Raw genomic sequence first — 21,825 nt, forward strand, 5'->3', positions numbered from 1 at the left:
TAGTGGATACATATTAGTATTCGTGACCGTACTTACCTTTTGTTTGACCTACCACTTCCGTTCTTATATTATAGTTTCTTCTTATAGTTATACATTATTGGGATTAACATAATCCAAACATAATCAATTTTCACCTTAATGTTCTTTGTACCCTTTTTTGACACCATTCTCCTTTGAATACAATTATTACCTTTATTAGGAAGTAATTACGTATAAGTACTAAGTAGTAAGATCCAAACATAAATTCGAAAACAGATTCGATAATCATTGGTTTAAGCCTGTGCTTCATTTTGTAAGTTCCCCTTTATCAAAGTATATTTATTGAATAGATTAAATGCCATAAATAGATATATATCATTTATATACAATATATGTATGTATAAATAATAATTTTTAAGCATAACGTAATAAAATTAACGTAAAAAAAAACGAGCAATATTTTAAAGTAAGTCAATATTTATTTTTACAAATTACATTATAATTATGCTTATCTATAAACTTACCAAAAGTATCAAATATCCCACAGTCCAACTAGTTCCTCCTAAATAAATAACTTATAACTAAATTATAGTCTGGCATAGGGCGTAAACGATCCATATTGAGTGAATTTTAGTTTTCCTTTTAAGAAAAAGACTGGTAGAAAATTATTCAATCAAATGTATTACCAGATGTACCAGAATATTTTTTTTTACTCCGCTCAATTTTGCCAGACTATATAAACTGTCACATTCAGTAATTGAGCAACTGGATCAAATTATAAATATCACGAATCCACTGGGTTTGTTTATCAACTTTCTTAACTCAAACGATAATTGTTCATGCGTATCAAAATGCGGTGATCTACGGTCACGAGCATGAATATGTATAAGTACACTTTGGTAGCATGTCACATTAACTTTTTTGACAAATTGAACTGTACGTCTCACTAAATGTCAAATATGTTAGTGCGACAGAGTCCAAAAGTGGGTACATTATATTGCTCATGACTGTACATAAATGAGGGACTCTTCAGGCTACGTTCCCCAAATAAAGAATTGAATTGAATTGAATCTGTAAAAGTAGAAGGTTGAGTTGCATTAGCTGTATTTGTATGCATTTACTTATTTATTTAGGTATATATATTGTATTTAGTGTGTATATTTATAAACCAATATAGAAAGTATATAATATGTTTATAATATATTTATGAAATATATATTATATAATTTATTTAAATGTGGTTTGTAGGTTTAGGTTAATATTTTGTTTTATATTAGTATAAGTAATTAAGTAATTTCTAAATATTTTGTACGCGTATGAATGTCTATCTATATAATATTATACGTTGAAAGTCTCTCTTGTCACGTAGGTCAGCTGGAAGAAATCTCTTTGTTTAGAGATAAGCTTGCCTGTACTATCTGTTTTCTTTGTATGTTTCTTGTGTCTGTTTTATTGTGTACAAACAAATAAATAAAAAATAAGGTTAAACGAAGACAATTTTTTACAGCGCCATCTAAATTTTTTTTTGGAATGTAGCCTGGAACCTCCCTCCTTGAGGATTCATTCGCGACTTAAATTTGTATTAAAGTTTACTATTTATACTTGTACTTATGCATGCAAAAAGATTTCAATATTGGTACATTTCGATATTGGTAAATTTGAGTATGAAAAAGACGTTTTTTTACATTTTTTTGTTGTTTGTTTACAGTTTGAGAATTACATAGTCCTTATATTAAGAACGTACTTAATCAAGATTTATTTTGAGACTAAATAACGGGCATGAAAATCGGATGACAATAATGTTGGCAATGATGATGATGAGAAAAATTATATAATTTAATGAATAGTTCGTAAAGTTTGGAAGAAATCAGTCATTTTTGTACGGCGAGGAAAGTAAATGGGGTGATGATGATGATGTTGACAGGACGTGCGTTACACGCGGTACAGTAAAAGCATGACGATGACGGCGGAGGTCCGAGTTGCTCTATGCAATGATGAATGAAGCTCTATGAGTGATGATGATGAAAATGACAATGATCTGGATGACACTACAACCTACACTAGCACCGTTTCACGGTTTAGTTCAGTAGCACCTCACAGCACCATCTAGCGGAACCTCACGTTACATTCCGCACACTTAGAAAGTTAGCAGGAAAATGGGCAGTACGAGTGTGTATATTATATGGTACTCGTCATGCCATTTAGCACTGTCGCTCCCCTGGTTAGTTTAGTGGTTTTTGTTCAGAAGTCAAGGGACCTATATGATGGACCTTTGCTATTATACTTTCACCATTCAGTTCACCATGTCTATCTTAGGACTTTCTATGAAAATTGGCTGCAAGTTGTCTTCTAATAATTTGCGTCCCTGTTTGTCATATTACGGATTACGGGTGTGAGAGTATGTTTGTATCAAAGAACTTAAGCGCTCTCGCTTATTTGCAGCAGAATGTAAACACTCGCGCATTTCCGTAGAAGTGAAGCGGGTTGCGGAAGGTGCAGCGGTAGTGGCTGAATGTAAACATGAGTGGGTAGAACAATTTAGTCGACGATCCAGTCGTCGTAAGGTATGTGCTCGAGAATCCGCTCCAAAAACCGGGACATCTTCTCAGCCAGGTCTCTCTTCAGCTCCGGCTTCATCTCCTTGAGGAGTTCCTGGGCGTTGGTGTTGATGAACAGGTTCAGAGCTGCCTCTGTAAATTGAGGAAGAAATAATATAATTTTTGTTAGTTATTTTAATGCCATTTCAGTTTTACTATGACTACCATGTACAGCTTAGCCGGTGTCTCTTTTAAAGTCATCATCTCTGTAGAGTTATTCCGTTTTTCACTATATTTTCCGCTAACCTAACCTGAAGATTTGACATGTCCGGTTTTTTACAGAAGCGGCTGGCTGTCTGATCTTCCAACCCGAAAACCAGCCCAATAAGTTAAGGTTAGTGTCTCTTCTAAAGTATGCACTTTTAGTGTTTTACTACATCTGGTTGCACCGCATGGGGAGCTTAAAAGCAAGGTAAAGAGTGTTCTTCATCAAAATGTGCATTTTGGTATCCATGTCACTATCATGTTTACATAGAAGAACTTACGCAGAACAGCGTTTCCATTGTGCAGATTCTCGACTCCCATCTGGATGTCCTTGACGGAAAAGTCCAGCTTGAGTTGCTGCAGCTTCAGGTAGGTGCGGCCGTCGCGTTCGTACGGCGCACCGCGGAAGTACACCTTCGCCTTCACGCCATCTGGCCGGGGATTGCGAACTTTTTACTTGTTTCGACACACTTTAGAGAAATTAACAATACCTACTTATAAAAAAAAATATAAAAAGTGCTTTCGAGAGGGTATTGTCGGCAATGAATGAAGGTTTTTCTTTCGTTACCAATTTTTATATTAGGTAAGTACTATATTTTGAGAACATTTTTAGAAGTTTGTGGTAGCAATTCTTAAAGAAATATACTTTAAAATAATATTGTTCAAAATTATCTGCTGTCATCCTGAATTGCAGTAATTATGCTTTCATATCCTGGACGATGGATGAAGGACTATCTTGTTGCCGAGAAGCTCATTCGATAAAGTAAGGGAAAGCTTGTCTTGCAATCTCATTTCAGTAGTATTTTTATGTACTTATTTATTATTTATTTCCATTGGGGTAGTCAGAGGTACATCCGTCGCAAGATGAACTAACTGAACACACCTCACTGAGTTACTGTTAGACAAACGTGATAGCGGTGGTGAGCCATATCGCCGTCTGTAATGGTCGAATCAAATGTGGTAGTGATTTCTGCACTGCAATCTTATTTCAGTAGTGCTTATCTTACATTATGTGTTGTCTATTATCTAATAAACAAAATAAAATAAATAAGTAAATATATTAATTAGTAACTCTTTGTTGACTCACCGTACTCGCCCCAGTAGTCGCCGCCGCCGGACGCGCGCACCAGCAGTAGTACGCCGGAGGAGCGGTAACGTGCGCGCGCGCTGATGTGCGGGCCGAACAAAGTCAGCTGGAACTGATGGGTCTCCAGGTCCGACCTGTCGGAGGGTTCAACGTAAGCATCATCACCTTGTCAACGCTTACTCGTTTATCTAGGGTACCTAATTATAAACTGACTGATTCTCAAAGATAAATGGAAGAGGATCACATTTTGTGCCAACCACGCTTGGAGTGGGATAAGGGCAGGACGAAGATAATGAGATAACTAATTATAGAGAAACATAGGCCCCGATTCCCGCAGAGACCTTCTAATTTTACTTTAAGTTATACCCGTCATTTTCTTATCCGCCAAAAAGGAAAGGGACGGGTGATTGACAACTGTTAATTTTAAAATGAATGAACAACCCGGGCGAATAAAATAGGCAACTCGCTGGTATGCAACGCGTTTGACGTGTGCTGTCACCTAATTCTGTTAGTTTTTATTGGCCAATATATAAATTTGGGATTTGGGTGTTTAAAATTCCTGTCTAAAATTGACGTGTGTTCATTGTTTTAAGTTTACGCGATTATTATCAGAATTAAAGCACATAATAACGGGTTCTTATCGCGTTTAAATGGGGATATGAGACTCCCTATTTAAACGCGGTAAGAACCCGTTATTATGTGCTTTGACGTGTGTTCCATAAATTTTATGCCTGTCGATTACGCGTCCCTTTCATTTTCGGCGGATAAGAAAATGACAGGTATAACTTAAAATAAAATTAGATGGTGTCTACAGGAATTAGCACCATTTTCTTGATTTTCAATGTTTAGTGAGTCCGACGAAAATGGAAATGAAATCTTTTGTTCAAAAAGTTATAAATGGTCGACAGGTGGTCGTGTTGAAACTTTTAGACATTTCGATTAATTCTCACCGCACAGACGTGAGTAGAATACATTAAGCAACTATTAATAATTTATTTTAATAATAGTAGGTATTGTCCTGAGTGTCAGGTTGCATGATCTTTGACGCATATCACATATTTTTTTACAATTAATTTATTATACAACAGGAGTAATGTACGGAGCTTATTTATTGCCTTTCTCATGTTATTCATGAATCGATGGATGATAATTAGCAATATCAAATGTTAAGCACGTTGATGGTAGGCTGTCATAAAGTACCTCTGACGTACAAATACGTTGACATGCTTTATCTGTGGAGTATTACCCATAATCAATTGACGATTGATGACGTCAACGACAAACCCTATCTATGCCTTTGAAATTTTTTATGACATTGTGGCATTACTTTTGGTATTATTTTTCTCAGAGAATTTAGAGAAGTTTATTATAGAAAATTACGACGTCTCTTAGCGATATCCATTTGTATGACCGAGTAGTAAAAGCCATGGTTTTACAATACAAAAACGCTTTATTGCACATATAAACACTACTTACACCAAAAACAATTATAAAAGTGACAAGAGAAGAACAATCGGCGGCCTTATTGCTAAATAGCAATATCTTCCAGGCAACCTTAGGGTGAAAGAACTTGCTACAGATTGGAGTCGGGGACTTAACTACTATAACTGAAGATAGTAAAATCCAACGCACACAATAGCGGTATGTTCGTATGAACGAACGGTGTCAAACGAACTTGTGAACTCCAATTCGATTTCATATGAACTCGAAAATTACAAAGTGTCCCGGCCAAGAACGTGTGCACTTAAATATATTTTTTTTTAAAGATAGCGAAAGATGTTTAAAAGAAAACTGTCATTTCAGTGTAAGTCAGAGGTCGGTATTACTGCAATCTTACTGCTGTTTTATGAAGGATTCATTACGTGAAATTTTCCTTATTTAGCAGACTTGCGCAAAAGTTGCGTGACAAAGAAACCACAAGTAGGTACCCAAGTCTATCGTGACTTCTCGCTGTTTACTGTTTATCTCACAATCCGGGATCTAGACTTTTATCTAGCTATCTAGGTAGCCTAGGTCTAGACTAGACAATAGGCGGACATGGAACTATTGACCATTGTTGTGTTTCCTTGTATTTATGTAATAATAAGTGACTAAGCCTTATTTGATGCAATCTGATTTGATGACTTTATGAACAGCGTTGCTATCTCTTTATGTAAGTACTTAATTGAAAGTCAGCGTTAAAGTAAATTGTGAAATTGCGTGTAATTATGAGCTAATGTAATTATGTACAGTTACAGAATATCAAATATCAGCGTCGTGGTTCACGCCGCGACTTGTGCTGAGTGAGGCCCTTTTATCTCAGGACGTCCACCACCACCTTATGATCATTTCGACAAACATCCGTCTTGCTTTTTTGTAATTGTTTTAGGGGAAATTTGATATGATGTTGTTGTCTTTTTTTGTGTGTGGCGTCCTTTTATAATAAACTGTTTCTATTCTATTCTATAGAATCCATGCACGGTCTAGAACATAAAAAAGCAGTTTGCCGTGTTGTTTATTATCCCAAAAGCGACGTAAGCAGTCAACGGGAATCATACTTATAGCACTGGTAGGTATAATTAGGTATATAGCTTATTTAATTAGTACAAAAATAGGGACCAAAATGAAGGCAATTTTCACGCAGTGTATCGCGCAGCATCAGCGGATTACATACAAGTCAATGCAACCTAACCTAACCCCATAATAACCCTGACCACCAGGGTTGATGGGGTTGATAATCCACCTCACAATCCACACGATAGAAGAATGCGACCTTGCCAACAAAATTGCAATATTGCTTTTGTTTGACGTGACTTAGGTATTGTAGATTTGTCGCATATGGATATGGCATTAACTACTTGGCCAGAATTTATGGTTCCATAGGTACTACACTTGTATTGAAATGCATTTTGACAATTTCGTCAAAACAATATTGCTTGGTTTTTGTTAAACCAATAATGTGTTTGGCGAAATTCGACACATTTTTTCTCAGCCGTCTTTCAACATTTACTATATGGGTTCAGTTGTCTTTTAGTTTCTAGAATATTCTAGAGCTTACCTGACGTTGGTGATGGTCATGTTGGAGACGCCAGTGGCGTGGATGTCCTTGAAGCTGGCGCGGTACCCGTCTGGTCCGCCACCCAGAGCGATTGACAGCTCATCTATGATTATTGGCTCCGCCTGAAAATTACAAGAGTAATTTTTACTATTTATTATTTGATAGGACAATATCCATAGCCATTACGTAGTCGTTATATGAGCCACGTCCGGGGCCTACGGCGGCTCAATACACCAGCCGCAGCTGACACCAGGGTTGATGGGGTTGGTAATCCACCTCACAACTCACACGATAGGAGGAGAAGATTAGCCATTACGCGTGAGTTTACTCGTATGTGTGTGTGTGTGTATATAGGATGCTGTGAATAATTAATTCATTATGAAGATACGGGAGGACTTCTGGGAATGTGGTGTTGGTTGATTTACCAACGAAATAGCAAATATAGACCTATCGCATGGATTCGCGATACGCTGCCGACCCACCTCTGAAGCAGCACAGGTAATACATATGTCGCAGGGATATGATAAAAACGGGGATTTCATCAATTCCTTAAGGGATTTGATCAAATCACACAACTATCGCTTCTTCTACTCTCATCAAAGACTTCACCTAGAATGAAAGACAAAAAATGAACACACAGGAAGTGCTGCGCTAAATGTAATTGGAGATTTTTAAGGGTTGTTATACAAAATACTTAGGTATTTAAAAAGGAAGGGTTTGGCGTCAGCGATAAGATGAAAAGCTTAATTTCTGCTGTATGTATGATTCAATCCTAATTTCTGTTTATCAATCAGTCAGTATAATCCACATCCACTTCTTCAGATTTTGTAAGAAAATGATATTTTTTTCTGTTTTAAAATAATTACTATATTAAAAACGACGTTGTTTATTTTTGTAGTGTTTCTTTGCTGACAAAAGTAGGTATGAAGAGTATCGAGTCGCATGTGGATAAGTACTTAAGTACTGTCCGGTTTGATCGAGAGATAGTCTGAAGAAAGTATAATAAATATATTCTCGCTTGAGAGCCAGTAATTTAACGATTGGTAAGTACTTATCACGGATTTTTCTCTTCTCGGAATTCTTGAATATTTTATATTACTTATGCCATCATAAGATGCCCTTGTACATTTCCGCATTCCTTGGGTCGTCGTTTAAAAAATATTTGTTAGCTTCCTATATTTTTTATATCATTTTACCTTCATTTGAGTATAAATAAAACAAGTAACACACACCTGAACAGCTTAAACTGACACATGCTTCAATAAGATAGACTTCCTCTATTGATTTTTACATTATCCATAATTATAAGGAGATAAAGGTCTTGTCGGTAGTATATTATAATAACGTCTGCTGATTTATGATTACATATTATACATATAAATATAATTTTCTTTTAACTAAAATACATTGAACATGTATACTTACATAAATGTATAAATATCAACATTTTAATATATAAATTCAGGGGGGTTAATCACCTAAGAAAGCACGAAATTTGTTTGCATTGCGCGCTTACTTTTATACTTATGCGCAAATGTCAAATTGCAATATTGCTTTTTTAGATGAATTTTTTTGGCCTTTTTAACCCCAAAAACACTGTGAAGTAACTGCTCCGCTCGCAATTCACATATTTAAAATTATGGAAATCAACCAATTTTTATTATTGGTTGATTTCCATAATATTTAAAGTAATTTACCTCTTCAATGCCGAACTCGGGTGCTCCGCCCTTGAGGTAGTCGACGAGCGAGTTGAAGCTACGCAGGAGACACGAGTCAACGTTGGGGTCCTGCCGCGAGCACCGGCCGCCGAACATGTCTGCAAAGATGTTGAACATTTAGATACAAAGTTTCTCTCTTTGTTTAGAGATAAGCTTACCTGTAAGTACTATCTGTTTTCTTTGTATGTTCCTTGTGTCTGTTTTATTGAGTACAAATATATAAATAAAGTTTATTGTTTGTAACAACTGAGGAAACTACCGTTACAATGAGAAAGGAGTTTCTTTGAGAGACGAACTATACTTAACATAATACATAACATAAGCCCCTGTATCCTACTTGTACATCTTACTGCTGCTCTCAGGTCTCCTGTCCTCGATCAGATGTACTCTAGTCAATTTAGAAAAGTTAGAATAGAGGGATTTTCCAGCCTACGTTCCTCAAAAACAATATAGATGTCGCTGTACAGATTTTCCTTCGTTTAACCTTCTAATTTCATGGATAACAGACATATAATAAAATAATAAAACTAAGTTTATTTAGGTAAAACCTTCGACACACATATTATACCTATATTTACGATATTAAAATATACACACATTAACGTTTAAGTACACATTAATAGTTGGAAAACATAAAGGTATATGGGTGCCGCAGTTCACCAAAAAAGGTCAGGATTCAGTGAAAATTTACCCAGAGGGAAACACTGATTTTCAACCCACGCCGTTCGGACATATGTACCTTTTATCTTTTTTTTTGGGTGTAAATGATGACCCTTTTTGTTACACCCAGGCACAATTGCATCTTCCACCCATAATTATTCTGATCAAAATAAAGAGAAGCAATATAGGTACTAACGTAATTCTACACATCGCACATCTAGTTATTTAAAGTCATAAATGTATTTTTTTTACAGTAGAGCGCTTTAACGATTTTTGTTTTGCCATATCTACGTTAATTACTAAGTTAACTCAATTTCAGATTTTTTGACATTTATGACTTTTCCTAGGATAACATTTATGAAACAAATAAAAGAGAAGGTGCAGGTCGTGTCGTATCGGGAGGTGAAGGTTTTGGCGGGAAGAAGAGAGGAATGGCGGTTACTCCACCGACAAGAGCGCAGCTCTTAAATAGAGAGAGGATGACTTTTAAGAACTAGACGTGCGATATGTGATTCATATATCAAGCAAAAAATATTTTTATAATGCTTCTGCCGTTACATTGTATTTTGGAATAAGTAAGTAAGTACCCGAGTAATGAGAAAATAGGTAATTATCACTTTAAAGCTGTACAACATCTATTGTTTTTGGTGAACTTAGCCTGGAAAGTCCCTTATTGTATCGAAGATGCAACAGTTTGACATTCATATTACATAGAGCCGTCAATAAAATAAGACGCAGCTTTATTAAATCCTTTTAACAAGGAATCACCCAACGTTTATATGTTAGATTTTGAATAAATTCATTATGCAAACAGCAGCGCTTTTATCAAAACAATCTCTTGTTTGTGGTGTTGTCCGTATAAACTCCGTTCGACGAACTGTGAAGCTGTAAAGGAATTTCGCCGCATTATAACTATGATTCATGTTAAGGAAGAGTCAATAAACGCAGGTCCTTTGTGATGGTATTTTTTATTTGTCAACTAATATCGTCGTATTGAGCTGTGAAGTATTTTTAGATTCGTGATCAAGAACCAACAAAGGATTGGTCAGCCGACCGTTGGTCACTGCTTTCTTCAAGGTTGGACAGACAAAAAGATATGATTGACTCACTGATGATGGCAGAAATTATTGTGTATATGTTGTGTTTTTTTATGACGTGACTTATTGTAGATTTTCCGCAGACACTTGGGTGGACAAATGGTAAGCGCTGAGGGGTCTCACGCGGTACAAAATTTAAGACATCAAGCCTGATGGTGCCCAGATGGGCGCGAACCTAGGCTCAGGGCGGATGAGTGCTGTGGTTGTTTTAACTACAATCATTCTGTATAATGAATATCTAGATGAATGTGTCAATACGAACAAATCCGTAATAATATCGGTGGGTATGAACAATGGTAATTTTATAATGTTGTCATTTCTAGAAGTCTTAAGCATTTTAAATTGTGGTTTTAAACGCCGAAAGTCAATTGCTATTGTAATATAGAATTCAAACCTTTGTAATAAGTACTTATTTGAAAAAAAAGCAAAAGAAATGTACGTATATATATTTTGTAAAAGTAGCATAGAGAATGCTACACCGACAAGAGCGTGGTTCTTTAGTGATGTGTGTAAGAGAGATTGTTTGCGTGCTACGCGTCTTTTTCGGCTTGGTAAATATTAAATATCTACGTACCTACCTAATCCTACTACTACTTATACCTACTTACTTAATCAAATAATTTAATTTACTTGAGATACTGCTGCGGTCATTGTGTGCTCTACCATGACATGTCACTTGTAGGCCAAGTAAATTATTGACCCAAAACTTTTTGAAATGTTTTCGAAATATAAGTCGTATCGAATTTATGCGCAGTACTGAATCCGATAGTCAGTATGCTGCTCATCAAATTTGTATGCAAGGCGGGGCGGCTAACGGTAGCTACCAGCGTTGGCAGGTGAAACAATATGATGGAATTACTAGGTAACCACTAGATTCTAGGTTCTTGGTACTTAGGTGTAGTAACAATGGAAGTGATAGGAGAGACCTTCACACGTCTTTTGTTACGCGAATATGTGAAGAAGGCTTTAGGAAGATTTACGATTTTCAATTGTTTTGTCGTACACGAAACCTTTTTGTGAATGGAATAAAATACCTAGCAATGTCTTACTTATAGGTATTTTAAATAGACGTTCGATAATTTAATCCTTTCTCATGATTTCAATCGTTGGATATTTTGTATTAGAACATTACTGAATATTTGTTAGAAAGGATAATTTAAACTGTATTTTTACGCTAAGTACTTGAGTAAGTTCTTTAAAGTATAAAAACTATTGCATTGTCTAATAGGTGTATGCAGAGGAAAAATTAGTCAGAGAACGACTTCCATGGTCCAGTAGTTGAGTTGAACGTTGGGTTCACGATCCGGAGGTCCCGCGTTTGAATTCCGGTGGGGATATACCACACAAATTACTTTGTGTCCCTAGTTTGGTTAGGACATTACAGGGTGATCACCTGATTGTCCGAAAGTAAGATGATCTGTGCTTCGGAAGGCACGTTAAGCCGTTGGTCCCGGTTCTAGTTACTGACGTATGTAAGTAGTCATTACAGAAGCCATGTCACGGGCCTTTGTCGGCTCAATAATAACCCTGACATCAGGGTTGATGATGTTGGTAATCCACCTCACAACCCAGACGATAGAAGAAGAAGTAGTCAGAACATCTTGCAGGCAATTGAATTAAAGATTAGCGTTTTATATTGGATATTACTGCTTTCTATTAGTCCTTTCTATAGTGCCTCAATTTTCACTCTCCGTTTTCATTTTCACTAAGGAGGAAGGAATTACCTTATATAATTCAGTATTTTAACACATTATCTTCCCCATTAGTCGGGTCAAGTAGTTAATGCCATCTGCGGCAAATCTACAATAAGTCACGTCAAAAAAAAAAACACATTACCTACTCTGTATCTTTTTGGAACAAAAAGGTCGATTTATTTGAGTCCAGTGACTTGACTATAGATTGTCGTTTAAGACTCTTGTTCTAAGATGGTGGTGTTATAAAAAGCGGATCCTTTCTAAGTGGACACAGAGGTGTATGTGGTTGTGGTCGGAACTGGTTCACGTATGCACCTGCGGGGTCGATGACCGCGACCCTCTCTCGCAAAAACCGTTTACTGTTAAATACCACACCGTACAACTGTTAATTCGGTTATTAATTGCTTATCAGTATTTTTTTCTGTGATGTTTGGTAAGTTCTTGCCAGGAAAGTTTCTTTCGCGTTTACTACAGTGTCTATGATAGGATGTTTAATTTATTGTAGATTTGCCGCAGATGGCATTAACTACTTGGCCGGACAAATGGGGAGCGCTGATGGCAACATTCAAAGTTCGTATTGCGCTCTCTAGTGCTATTACTTTATTAATTTATCTGGAGGTCCGGGTTTTATTCCCGGTGTACTGTCAGTCGGTAGACTGTTTTTTGTTTGGAAGGAACACTTCAGATATGATTCACTTAATTATCAGCAAAAATAGCATATCCCTTGCACCGGGCACGTTAAACCGTTGGTCCCGGCTTTTAGCTCTAAAACCCACTACAATTCTGCCAGTGCGAAGTGGTGTAGCTTGATAGTGTGTATGCACTATATCGTCTCCAGTAGATTGAGGGAAGGCCTGTGCCCAGCAAAACTAAAACTCTACTACGGTAAAATAATGCCCTAAAAAGTACGAAACAAGGAAATAGGTATATTTTCTTAAAACAAGGTATAAGTTTAATTTACAAGTTATAGGTTACTAAACTTATATTTTTTATGTCAAGATAGTAGGTACCTTTGTAATAATTATAATACGCGTATTAAAACTATTTACTTAGGCAATCTGTGCGTGTATCTAGAACAAGAAGAAGGTCAATAATATCTGCTCAACTAATTGAGATACTTCTAGAAAACAGCTTTGCAAATTACTAGGTTTAGGTTGTGGCTGTGACCTAGTCAGATAAATGCTACGACCATTCTGTGACATAAGTAATGAACTACCTACTTAAGTTATATACTTACTTGTGTATTTATTTATGTAAGTAAGTAAATAGATAATTATTATAGATATTATTGAGATAAATTAATGGAGCCATGGCAGCGCAGTTGGACAACGCTTGACTCTCACTTTGCGGTCGCAGGTTCAAATCCCAGCACAGGCCTAAACCAATGAATTTCGAACGTGTTTTGGAATTCATGTTTGGATTATAATAGACTATCACGTGCTCAACGGTGAAGGAAAATATCGTGAGGAAACTCGGAGGTACGTATGTAACCTAACCTGTATTGGGTTGGTTTTCCCTACGCGGATTGGAAGGTCAGATAGGCAGTGGCTTTTGTAAAAAAACTGGACCTGTCAAATCTTCAAGCAAGTAAGTGGACCCGTAGGTAAGTAAGGCGATACAGAGATAATTACTAATAAAAATAATGATCTGATCTACGTGATGGTATACATTTAGACAATGTAGGTACAGTGTCAGTGTGTGGGTTCAGAGGCGGAGGAGAGTCCTTGTATGGCTTTGAAGTATACTAGAGGTACTTTGGGCGCCATCACACTCGTAGACAGAGTACTGCGGGGCGGAAGGCAAGAGGGACGCCACTGCCTTATTTTTCCCTAAAAAGTAGCATGGAGAATGCTACACCGCCAAAAAAAAACGGGATGACGCTAAGGCGATGGTGATATAGAGATAATTCATAATAAAAATACTGATTTACGTGATGGTATACATTTAGACCATGTAGGTACAGTGTCAGTGTGTGTGTGTGTGTGTGTGTGTAGGTTCAGAGGCGGAGGACAGGAGTCCTAGTATGGCTTTGAAGTAGACTACTCTGGGCGTCATCACACTCGCGTCAGACAGAGTATTGCAGGGCGGCAGGCAAGAGGGAAACCACTGGCCTATTTTTCCCTAAAAAGTAGCATGGAGAATATCATCTTTTTTGGGGTTATGTATACGTTTTTACAATAAAATACCAGATAATATTTTAAATTTGTCAGAGAACAAATTTAAAGCTCACGTGAAGCTTACTTTATGTAAAAAAGCCTATTATAAGATTAATGATTACCTAAATGATAAAAATGTCTGGTATTGAATGTGTTCCTCTAGTTATTAAATAACTTGTAATGTACCCTCATTGATTTAAAAGATGTGTTGCTGTTGCAGTTTCTTGTCATTTCTTCTCCTCAGCCATAACACCTTGCGAAATGACGTAAATTCAAAAATGTTACATTGACCTTCAACAAGTTTATCCATGATAATTACGTTGAATAAATGATTCTGATTCTGATTCTGATTCTGAATACTACAACGACAAGAGCAAGGCTCTTTAATTAGTGATGAGGTACAGTGTATAGTTCATACTCATCATTAATTATTACGTTAATACCACGTGGCCTCTACCTGCGCTAATAGTGTTAGATATATATATTTTTTTTTTATTGTTTATTGAGAAAACCAACAGTTTACAATTAAATTTTAACAGTGGTAATGGTGCTTATACATAGGCCAATTAAAGGTTTCCCTAGAGTAGTAGTACTTAATATTAATATTATATTACTAATAGTGTTACAGATTGTGAGAAGCTGCGGTAGTTTTAGGCGGATGAGACGTTCTACACAAAAATATATTTATTATGTAAAAATTGACGATTCAAGTGTTACCTAATGAATAAAGATATTTATGAATTTGAGTTTGAGACGTAATTCGTGAGTACATTTCTCATAAAAAATATCGAAATAAGTACCTCTAAGTTTATGTTTCGTAAGGACTATCAGAAAAACATTAAATATGAGTATAAGGAATTAAAAATAAATGTCATTTTAAAGTGGGTTACACTTAATGTTACTGTTCCAAAAAAAAATGGTTTGTTGTTTTTGATGAGAAGTGTACTTATATAGTATATTATACATAACAGATCAATCTCAGAAGGTACCTAATTGTTAAAGATTTCTATTTATTTTTGGCCTAAGCCCAGCCATAGGACATATATAGGCTGTTTATGTTATGTGTTTGTTTTTATATACTTTTTTTTCTTAAAATGCTATTTAGATAGGTAGGTAGGTATACACTCTCCTAAGGACAATGTTCATGGCGCAACTAATATTGAATTTTCTAACATATGATTTTTTACTTATAAACGATATAGGTTATAGGTTCACCATACCCATCTTAGGCCTTCGTATCGACAAGTTGCCTTAGTTTATATGCGTCTCTGCCTATCCGATTAGGAATTACGGGCGTGAGTTTATGTAGCTAATAAGCTTGTATGTGTAAACAAGCTTGTTTATAATATGTATACAGCTATAGAATATAGTCATGATGTATGTAAGTGCAGTCATCAGGCAGTCATCAAACCTGAGTGTCAGTGAACTGGTGTTACTCAATCATTGCTCGTTTCCACTTTCCATGTCTTCCGCGGACAGAGATGTAGCATTTATGTAATGAAACGACATTTCTACCCGCGAAACTGCTACACACAAGTGGTTTATGGCGGTGTTTTATTTTCGTTATTTTCTCTTATGTCACCTTTACTGTAACGATGTTTAGTGATAGATATTGGATACCTTTTTTGTTTTTTAACGTGACTTTTTGTAGGTTTGCCTTAGACTTAACTAGTTGGCCGGACAAATGGGGCGCGCTAAATACTCTCACCCAGAACAAAATTAATTTAATACAACATGCGTAAATGAGCTCGGTTGGGTACTGACTTCGAGTTTAGTGAGCTATCGACCATTACTCGATAGTGATAAGCGCTGAATAAGGCAAATCGTGGACCATGCCGGCGAAGTCGGTATCGAAGTCCTGGAGTGTTTGTTGTCGCGAGGGGTTAGGCCGCCTCAATGGCTAGAGTAATCGGGTCGTGATATTGAGTAAAAAATTCAAGAAAAATTCACATATTATGGATGCGCCCGTAAGTTCCATTAGAATAGGAGCCAAAAGATAGGTCAATCGGAAGACAACTTGAAACAACTTTGGTAACTTAAACTTAGGATTAAGCTTCTTCTCTAATGACAGTTGTTGAAATTAAGAAACCACTAGAATGACCGGAATTTTTTGAAATATTTTCAATTACATCATGTAGGATTGGTAAGGTACAAAAATTATGTTGAAGTACACACTACACAAACAACAGACAGAAACAACATTGGCTATACTTGGATCTTTCGTTATGGATGTCAGGTTCCAGCAGTGGGCTATACCAGGCTCATCATCTCCCTGGCATTAATCCGTTTGTTCACAGGGTCCGCTTACCTAACCTGAAGATTTGATAGGTCCGGCTTTTTACAGAAGCAACTACCTGTCTGACCTTCCAACCCGAAAGGAAAACCAGCTCAATACAGGTTAGGTCACACATCTCTGAAACACATTTCTCAGGCCTGTGGGTTTCCTTACGATGTTCTTCACCATTGAGCATGTGATGATCATTTATGATCCAAACATGAATTCGAATTAGCAAGATTAGGTCACACACCTCCGAAAATGCATTTCTCGGGAATGTGGGCTGTACCAGGCTACCATATGATAATGATGATTCGGATTTTTAAGATTTTGAAAATCTTCCAACCGGATTGAAAAGCGCCTGTATCCTCGACGGGGTAGGTAGAGGTGTATAGTAGTCCCATGTACCTAATGAGGGGCGAGCCTATTGCCATTAACCAGGTACAAATCCCGGAAACTATGCGATTCAAACTCGTCGAATAGAGTTTAGAGCCCGAAAAAGAATATAAAATGGTTTTAATAGCAATAATGTAATCTCTACATTGCATTGCGATCTGGAGCACATTCTACCATTGTTAATCTTATCCCAAGACGGACTGTGATGACGTACAAAGACAGACACGAGAGTGCTTAAAATGCTGCACCCTGCAAGTGAAAGTGCCGTGAAGACACACTTAGAGTGTCTTTTGTTATTTACTCCTCTCTTTTGTTATGAACTCCTTGTAACGCAGTCTTGTTGTATGTATTTTATTTTTAAAGAATTTATTGGAGACATTATTTTATTAAGTAGAAAATAAAAAAGCAATAACCAAATTGTAATGCCCTATAAAAACTACATAAAACTGTATTAAAAAATACTTCTATTAAAAAAAAATCTGCCTGAAAATGAAATTACGCTAACATAGAAACAATATGGCTGTTGTTTAGGTACATCAGTTCATTCATACGATAACAAAAGCATATAATATTTAGTTTTCGAATAGATATTGTAGTCTGTTAGATACCGGCATCAAAATAAAGAAGAAAGACAACCCACAAAATTGAGTATAACGAATGTAACAGTGACACGGTGAAATACATTTTTAAACGATATACTTGTTTGTCAACTTTCTTCGAAAACTATCACTTACTTGTATTGGAGGTGCCCGATGCGACGACGGCGGCCAAAATCAGCAGCACTTGCCATTTCTCCATGTTTGCGAACGAATTAAAAAAAAAATATATATAAATCCAAACAACGCACTATTGCGCGCTTTTTTGAACTTAGAATTTTATATTTTGAATTTAGAGTATTCTTTTTTTTTCGGTTGAGCCGGGCACGCGTGCGGCTTGAACAGCCTCGGCGGGAGCAATGGTGTCTGCGGATGAGTCCGCTCCTTTCGATCAAGCATTGACCGCAAACTACAGCCGGTTCTGGCAGTTATGAGGATGCCAATTGAATTTCTTTTAAAGTCTGTATATGTATAAATAAATGGATTCGGTGATGATTCTTACTCTTTCTATTGTTAGTTTCACACATAAATATTTCTTAGATTCAGTTTGATGAAAAAGCATTTCCGGGGTTGTCAAAACATAAGACAACGCATTATTCAAAACTTTAACAAAAATGTTCTGAAATTTTGTTTTTAGAAATTTAGTTATTTTTTAAGTGTTTTTGTCGCATATAAAGTAATGAAAGGTATAAATAAGATTATTTTTTAATTAAGATTCAAGTGTTAATCGTACCAAACTCCTACTTAATAGAGGTTGGCGATTTGAAATATTGACTTCGTGTGTGACTGATTGAAGACCGTTACATGTTTTAAATGCAGTTATAAGTTCAGTAGCGATAGGAAGATAACATTTTTGATTGTCATCATTGAGGTTTGTAGGCCACAAGTTTATATAGGTTCAATGTGGTCACGACTTTAGAATAGAGTTTATAGTGTCATTCTTTATTATAGGAATATTAGCAATAAAAGCTCTCAAATGAGTAGGAAATAAATACCTCAGGTACTATAAAACTTAGGTATACCTACTACATTTAAAATAGATTTAATTACTGGACTAAGACAATATTTATTTTATATTTAAGTACCTACCTATTGAATAAACTAATCCATGTTTGTTAATCGTGACGTAAAACTCGGTCAAATTTACGTAGGTAATGTGGTTACCTATTAGAATATATGTATGTAGAGTATTTTCTTGTGGATTTTCTATCTTAACGAGATGACCCGGTATCACTGCCGTGTCATACGAATCTCTGCTATCTCAAAAAATGCTGTTTTGAGTAAATCGCCTTTAAAGTTTTTTTCAGTTAATCGTCTGTATAGTTCGTATTAAGTGAAATATCTGTCATCAAAATATCAGAAAATATTCTAAAATGTACTCTGAATAACAGGCACTTTTGATTTTTTTCTTTATTATAATAGTTTTTATTTAAATCGAGTTTAAGAGTTGTGCATGACCACTCTTCCATAGAAATGTGGTCACGCGGTCTGTGCTATATTAAGTTAGCAGAGTTTGGCACATGCAGCCGGTTTGTTATTATAACTTTAATCTATCTATGCTAATTATTAGTTGTAAGAGATGATCGTTACAAGCTTTCTATAAAGACTGCTTTTTGGGGTAGCCCGGGTTGAGTAGACTAAGTGAAATGGATACAAGGAAAATATTTATATTAAGTACTTAGTTTAATTTTGATATCTACAAAATTGGAAATATTAATGTACAAGTTGGGAATTCCTTTTTTTCTACCCTGACATACTTTTTTGCTTCGTACACATTCATCAATCAGCAATCAGGAGCTCAGAATTATGTAATTTTATAATTTTAAATAAAATAATCTAAAATATAATGAATGTTTAGAAAAAATATTTATGAAATATATAATTATGTTCAAACTTCTTCTCAATAGAATGAAAAAAATGGGATTCCAACAGCATGTTTGCAATCATCAATCACAATGCCATAGCTAAAAATGTTTTAAGCATAACCTTCAGGAATCGATTAATTCCTCCTCACAATTTTCATCACTCTATAATCATCGGCACACATGCACCACCCCTTACTCAAAACATCTGTTGAACCCTTACTAAATTCAACCATCCTCAAGGCCAGCACACCACACCCCCTTGGAAACACCTTCCAGTAGTTCGTCGCAAAATAAAATAATGTTTTCGTGGCCAAGAGTCTGCATTGTCGTACCTTCCGATGACTTATTTACTCTTTCTCCACACAATCTGCTAGACTGCATAACTCCCTTCTCCCGAAAACTTGTCTGCTATGCAAGCACGAATTGTACCAGACACGATGAAAGTTTGCACCGGCTCGAAACATACTCCCTACGCTTTTTGCAGCCACAAGCGTAGAAGAGTCAATCAAGACGATCATTGCTGAAAATGGATCTCCACTCTCAACAAGAATGTACAAGAATGGATCCTGTGAAGTTTGTACTTCAGAGTAGGAATTTGGTTTTCTATTGCGAGGGACAACCCTCGAAGAAAGTAGAAAATAAAACTATAAAAACTGGCCTCCTCCGCCTGCTTCGCCTCAGTATCATATTTCACCCTTGACACAAACGTCTCAATGAACAGAACCAACGTTCTTGAAAATAGCAATCCCCACAGCTAGCCTGGGCATGCAAATAGCCTCCTGCACATCCACAGCAAAAATCTCGTCAACAGTAGGTACCTTCATTATTTAGATCGCCCTCTAAACATCTATGGGACTTATTCCACCTATGAAACCCGTAGATATTCAGAAGATGGTGTTAAAATTGAAAGTACTGCCAAAAAGCTTTTAGCTTCATATTTACATACTATGGATGTGGAAACCAACCGTAAAGGATTATTTTTCGAGAAAGGCCACTGCAGGCTGAAAAGTCCATAATACAGCATCAGCATTCTGTCTCTGTATTGAACAACCCTTGCAATCACAAGAACTTGGCTTTGAATTGTGATAATTATTATACCTCACAAAAGAAAAATATAATTCTCTTCTTGGCTATGATGAGATCAATCTACTCGTCCTCACTTGTGACTGCAGAATACACAAAGCTCTGGAACCAGGGTACACCCTCATGGCAACTGATACAGTTCCCGGTTGCACAGCGAACTCTTGAATTCTCGAGAGTAAAAGAGATTGACGATCTGACAGATTATCACAAAAATCGACAACACAGACCATCAGTCCATAAAACCTGAATCCTTTTCGCGACAAACCACAAAAACCGCTTCCAAGGGGGTATAATATACATAGAACCCTTGAAGAAGCCGGTTCAACAAATGTTTTACAAAAAATCGCATTCGGCGAACGAGAATCATCTAGGAACAAAAGCAATAAACAAAATAACCCTGTGCTCATGAACTATTTACGATTTTGATGCTGCAATTGATGACCAAAACTAAAAATAATATTAATAGCGATGATGTTATCGCTTGCTCAGTTATGAAAACCCAGGGTTACATCCATTGCAATTCTTTATTCAACAAGAAAAGTCACAAGACCTTATCATCCTCATCACATTTGAGTATGCTTTCTCACAACAAACAGTTTTCCAGCCTGGTATTGTATCCTCCCATTGATGGTTCTTGCTAAACTCAATCCTTTGACCAACGGTTCCAGGTAGTATCACTGTTCAAAAGAAGTTTCCCATTCTTATTCAAACCAAAAAATATTTCCCCTTTATGCGTGGTTCAAAGCATTTTGGGTCCTCGACTTCTCTCTCAGATTCAGGAAGTGTTTCCTCCCTAGGCGCCGGGTTTTCAAGTACAAAGAATGTCGCGAATCGCTAAGATTGCCTTCGTCGTAGTCACGCCTATCTATTGTAACTTTTAGTTAGAGGAGTTAGGCGTGACCCACATGCAAAAAAATCAAGTTAGCAGACTTTGTCAACCTCTATATCTCAAAAAGTATCAATAAATTTTAAAATGTTTTTACTGAACTATGTAAAGCATAGGATATAAACCCCTTTTGCACTGGTTATTCGTAACTCGACTCACCTTTTTTTCATATTTAATCAACGCTTGAACCTTCCCTGGACTTTCACGAATATTTCAAGACTAAAATTAGCCACATTGGTTCAGCCGTTCTCGAGTTTTAGCGAGACTAACGAACAGCAATTAATTTATATAATGTATATTTTATATATAAGATGGATATTTTCAGATGAATCTATAATTGAAGCAAATGGTTGGGGGATATATTTTTAATGTGATTTAAGTGCAATAAAGAGTTTTTGTATTGTATTGTACGAGTGTTGTTGTTCATGCCGTTGTGATTCACAACTAGTACTTATCCTGAGAAGAATGGGTAGGTAAAGAATTAATTTAAAGAAG

General features: G+C 36.3%; 1 protein-coding gene across 1 annotated transcript; it reads right to left on the reverse strand.

Annotated features, from left to right (window-relative positions):
• Positions 1-465: 465 nt before the first annotated feature.
• Positions 466-17,863, reverse strand: LOC126382147 (protein takeout). The gene is made up of 6 exons (XM_050031918.1): positions 17,635-17,863; positions 8,602-8,720; positions 6,905-7,026; positions 3,868-4,001; positions 3,062-3,211; positions 466-2,669 (listed from the first exon to the last, which is right to left on the reverse strand). The coding sequence occupies exons 1-6, from the start codon at positions 17,696-17,698 to the stop codon at positions 2,518-2,520; spliced, it is 741 nt and encodes a 246-aa protein (XP_049887875.1). The 5' UTR covers positions 17,699-17,863; the 3' UTR covers positions 466-2,517.
• Between the last annotated feature and the right edge of the window lie 3,962 nt (positions 17,864-21,825).

Source organism: Pectinophora gossypiella, chromosome 3, assembly GCF_024362695.1.
Source record: "Pectinophora gossypiella chromosome 3, ilPecGoss1.1, whole genome shotgun sequence".
NCBI classification, from domain to species: domain Eukaryota; kingdom Metazoa; phylum Arthropoda; class Insecta; order Lepidoptera; family Gelechiidae; genus Pectinophora; species Pectinophora gossypiella.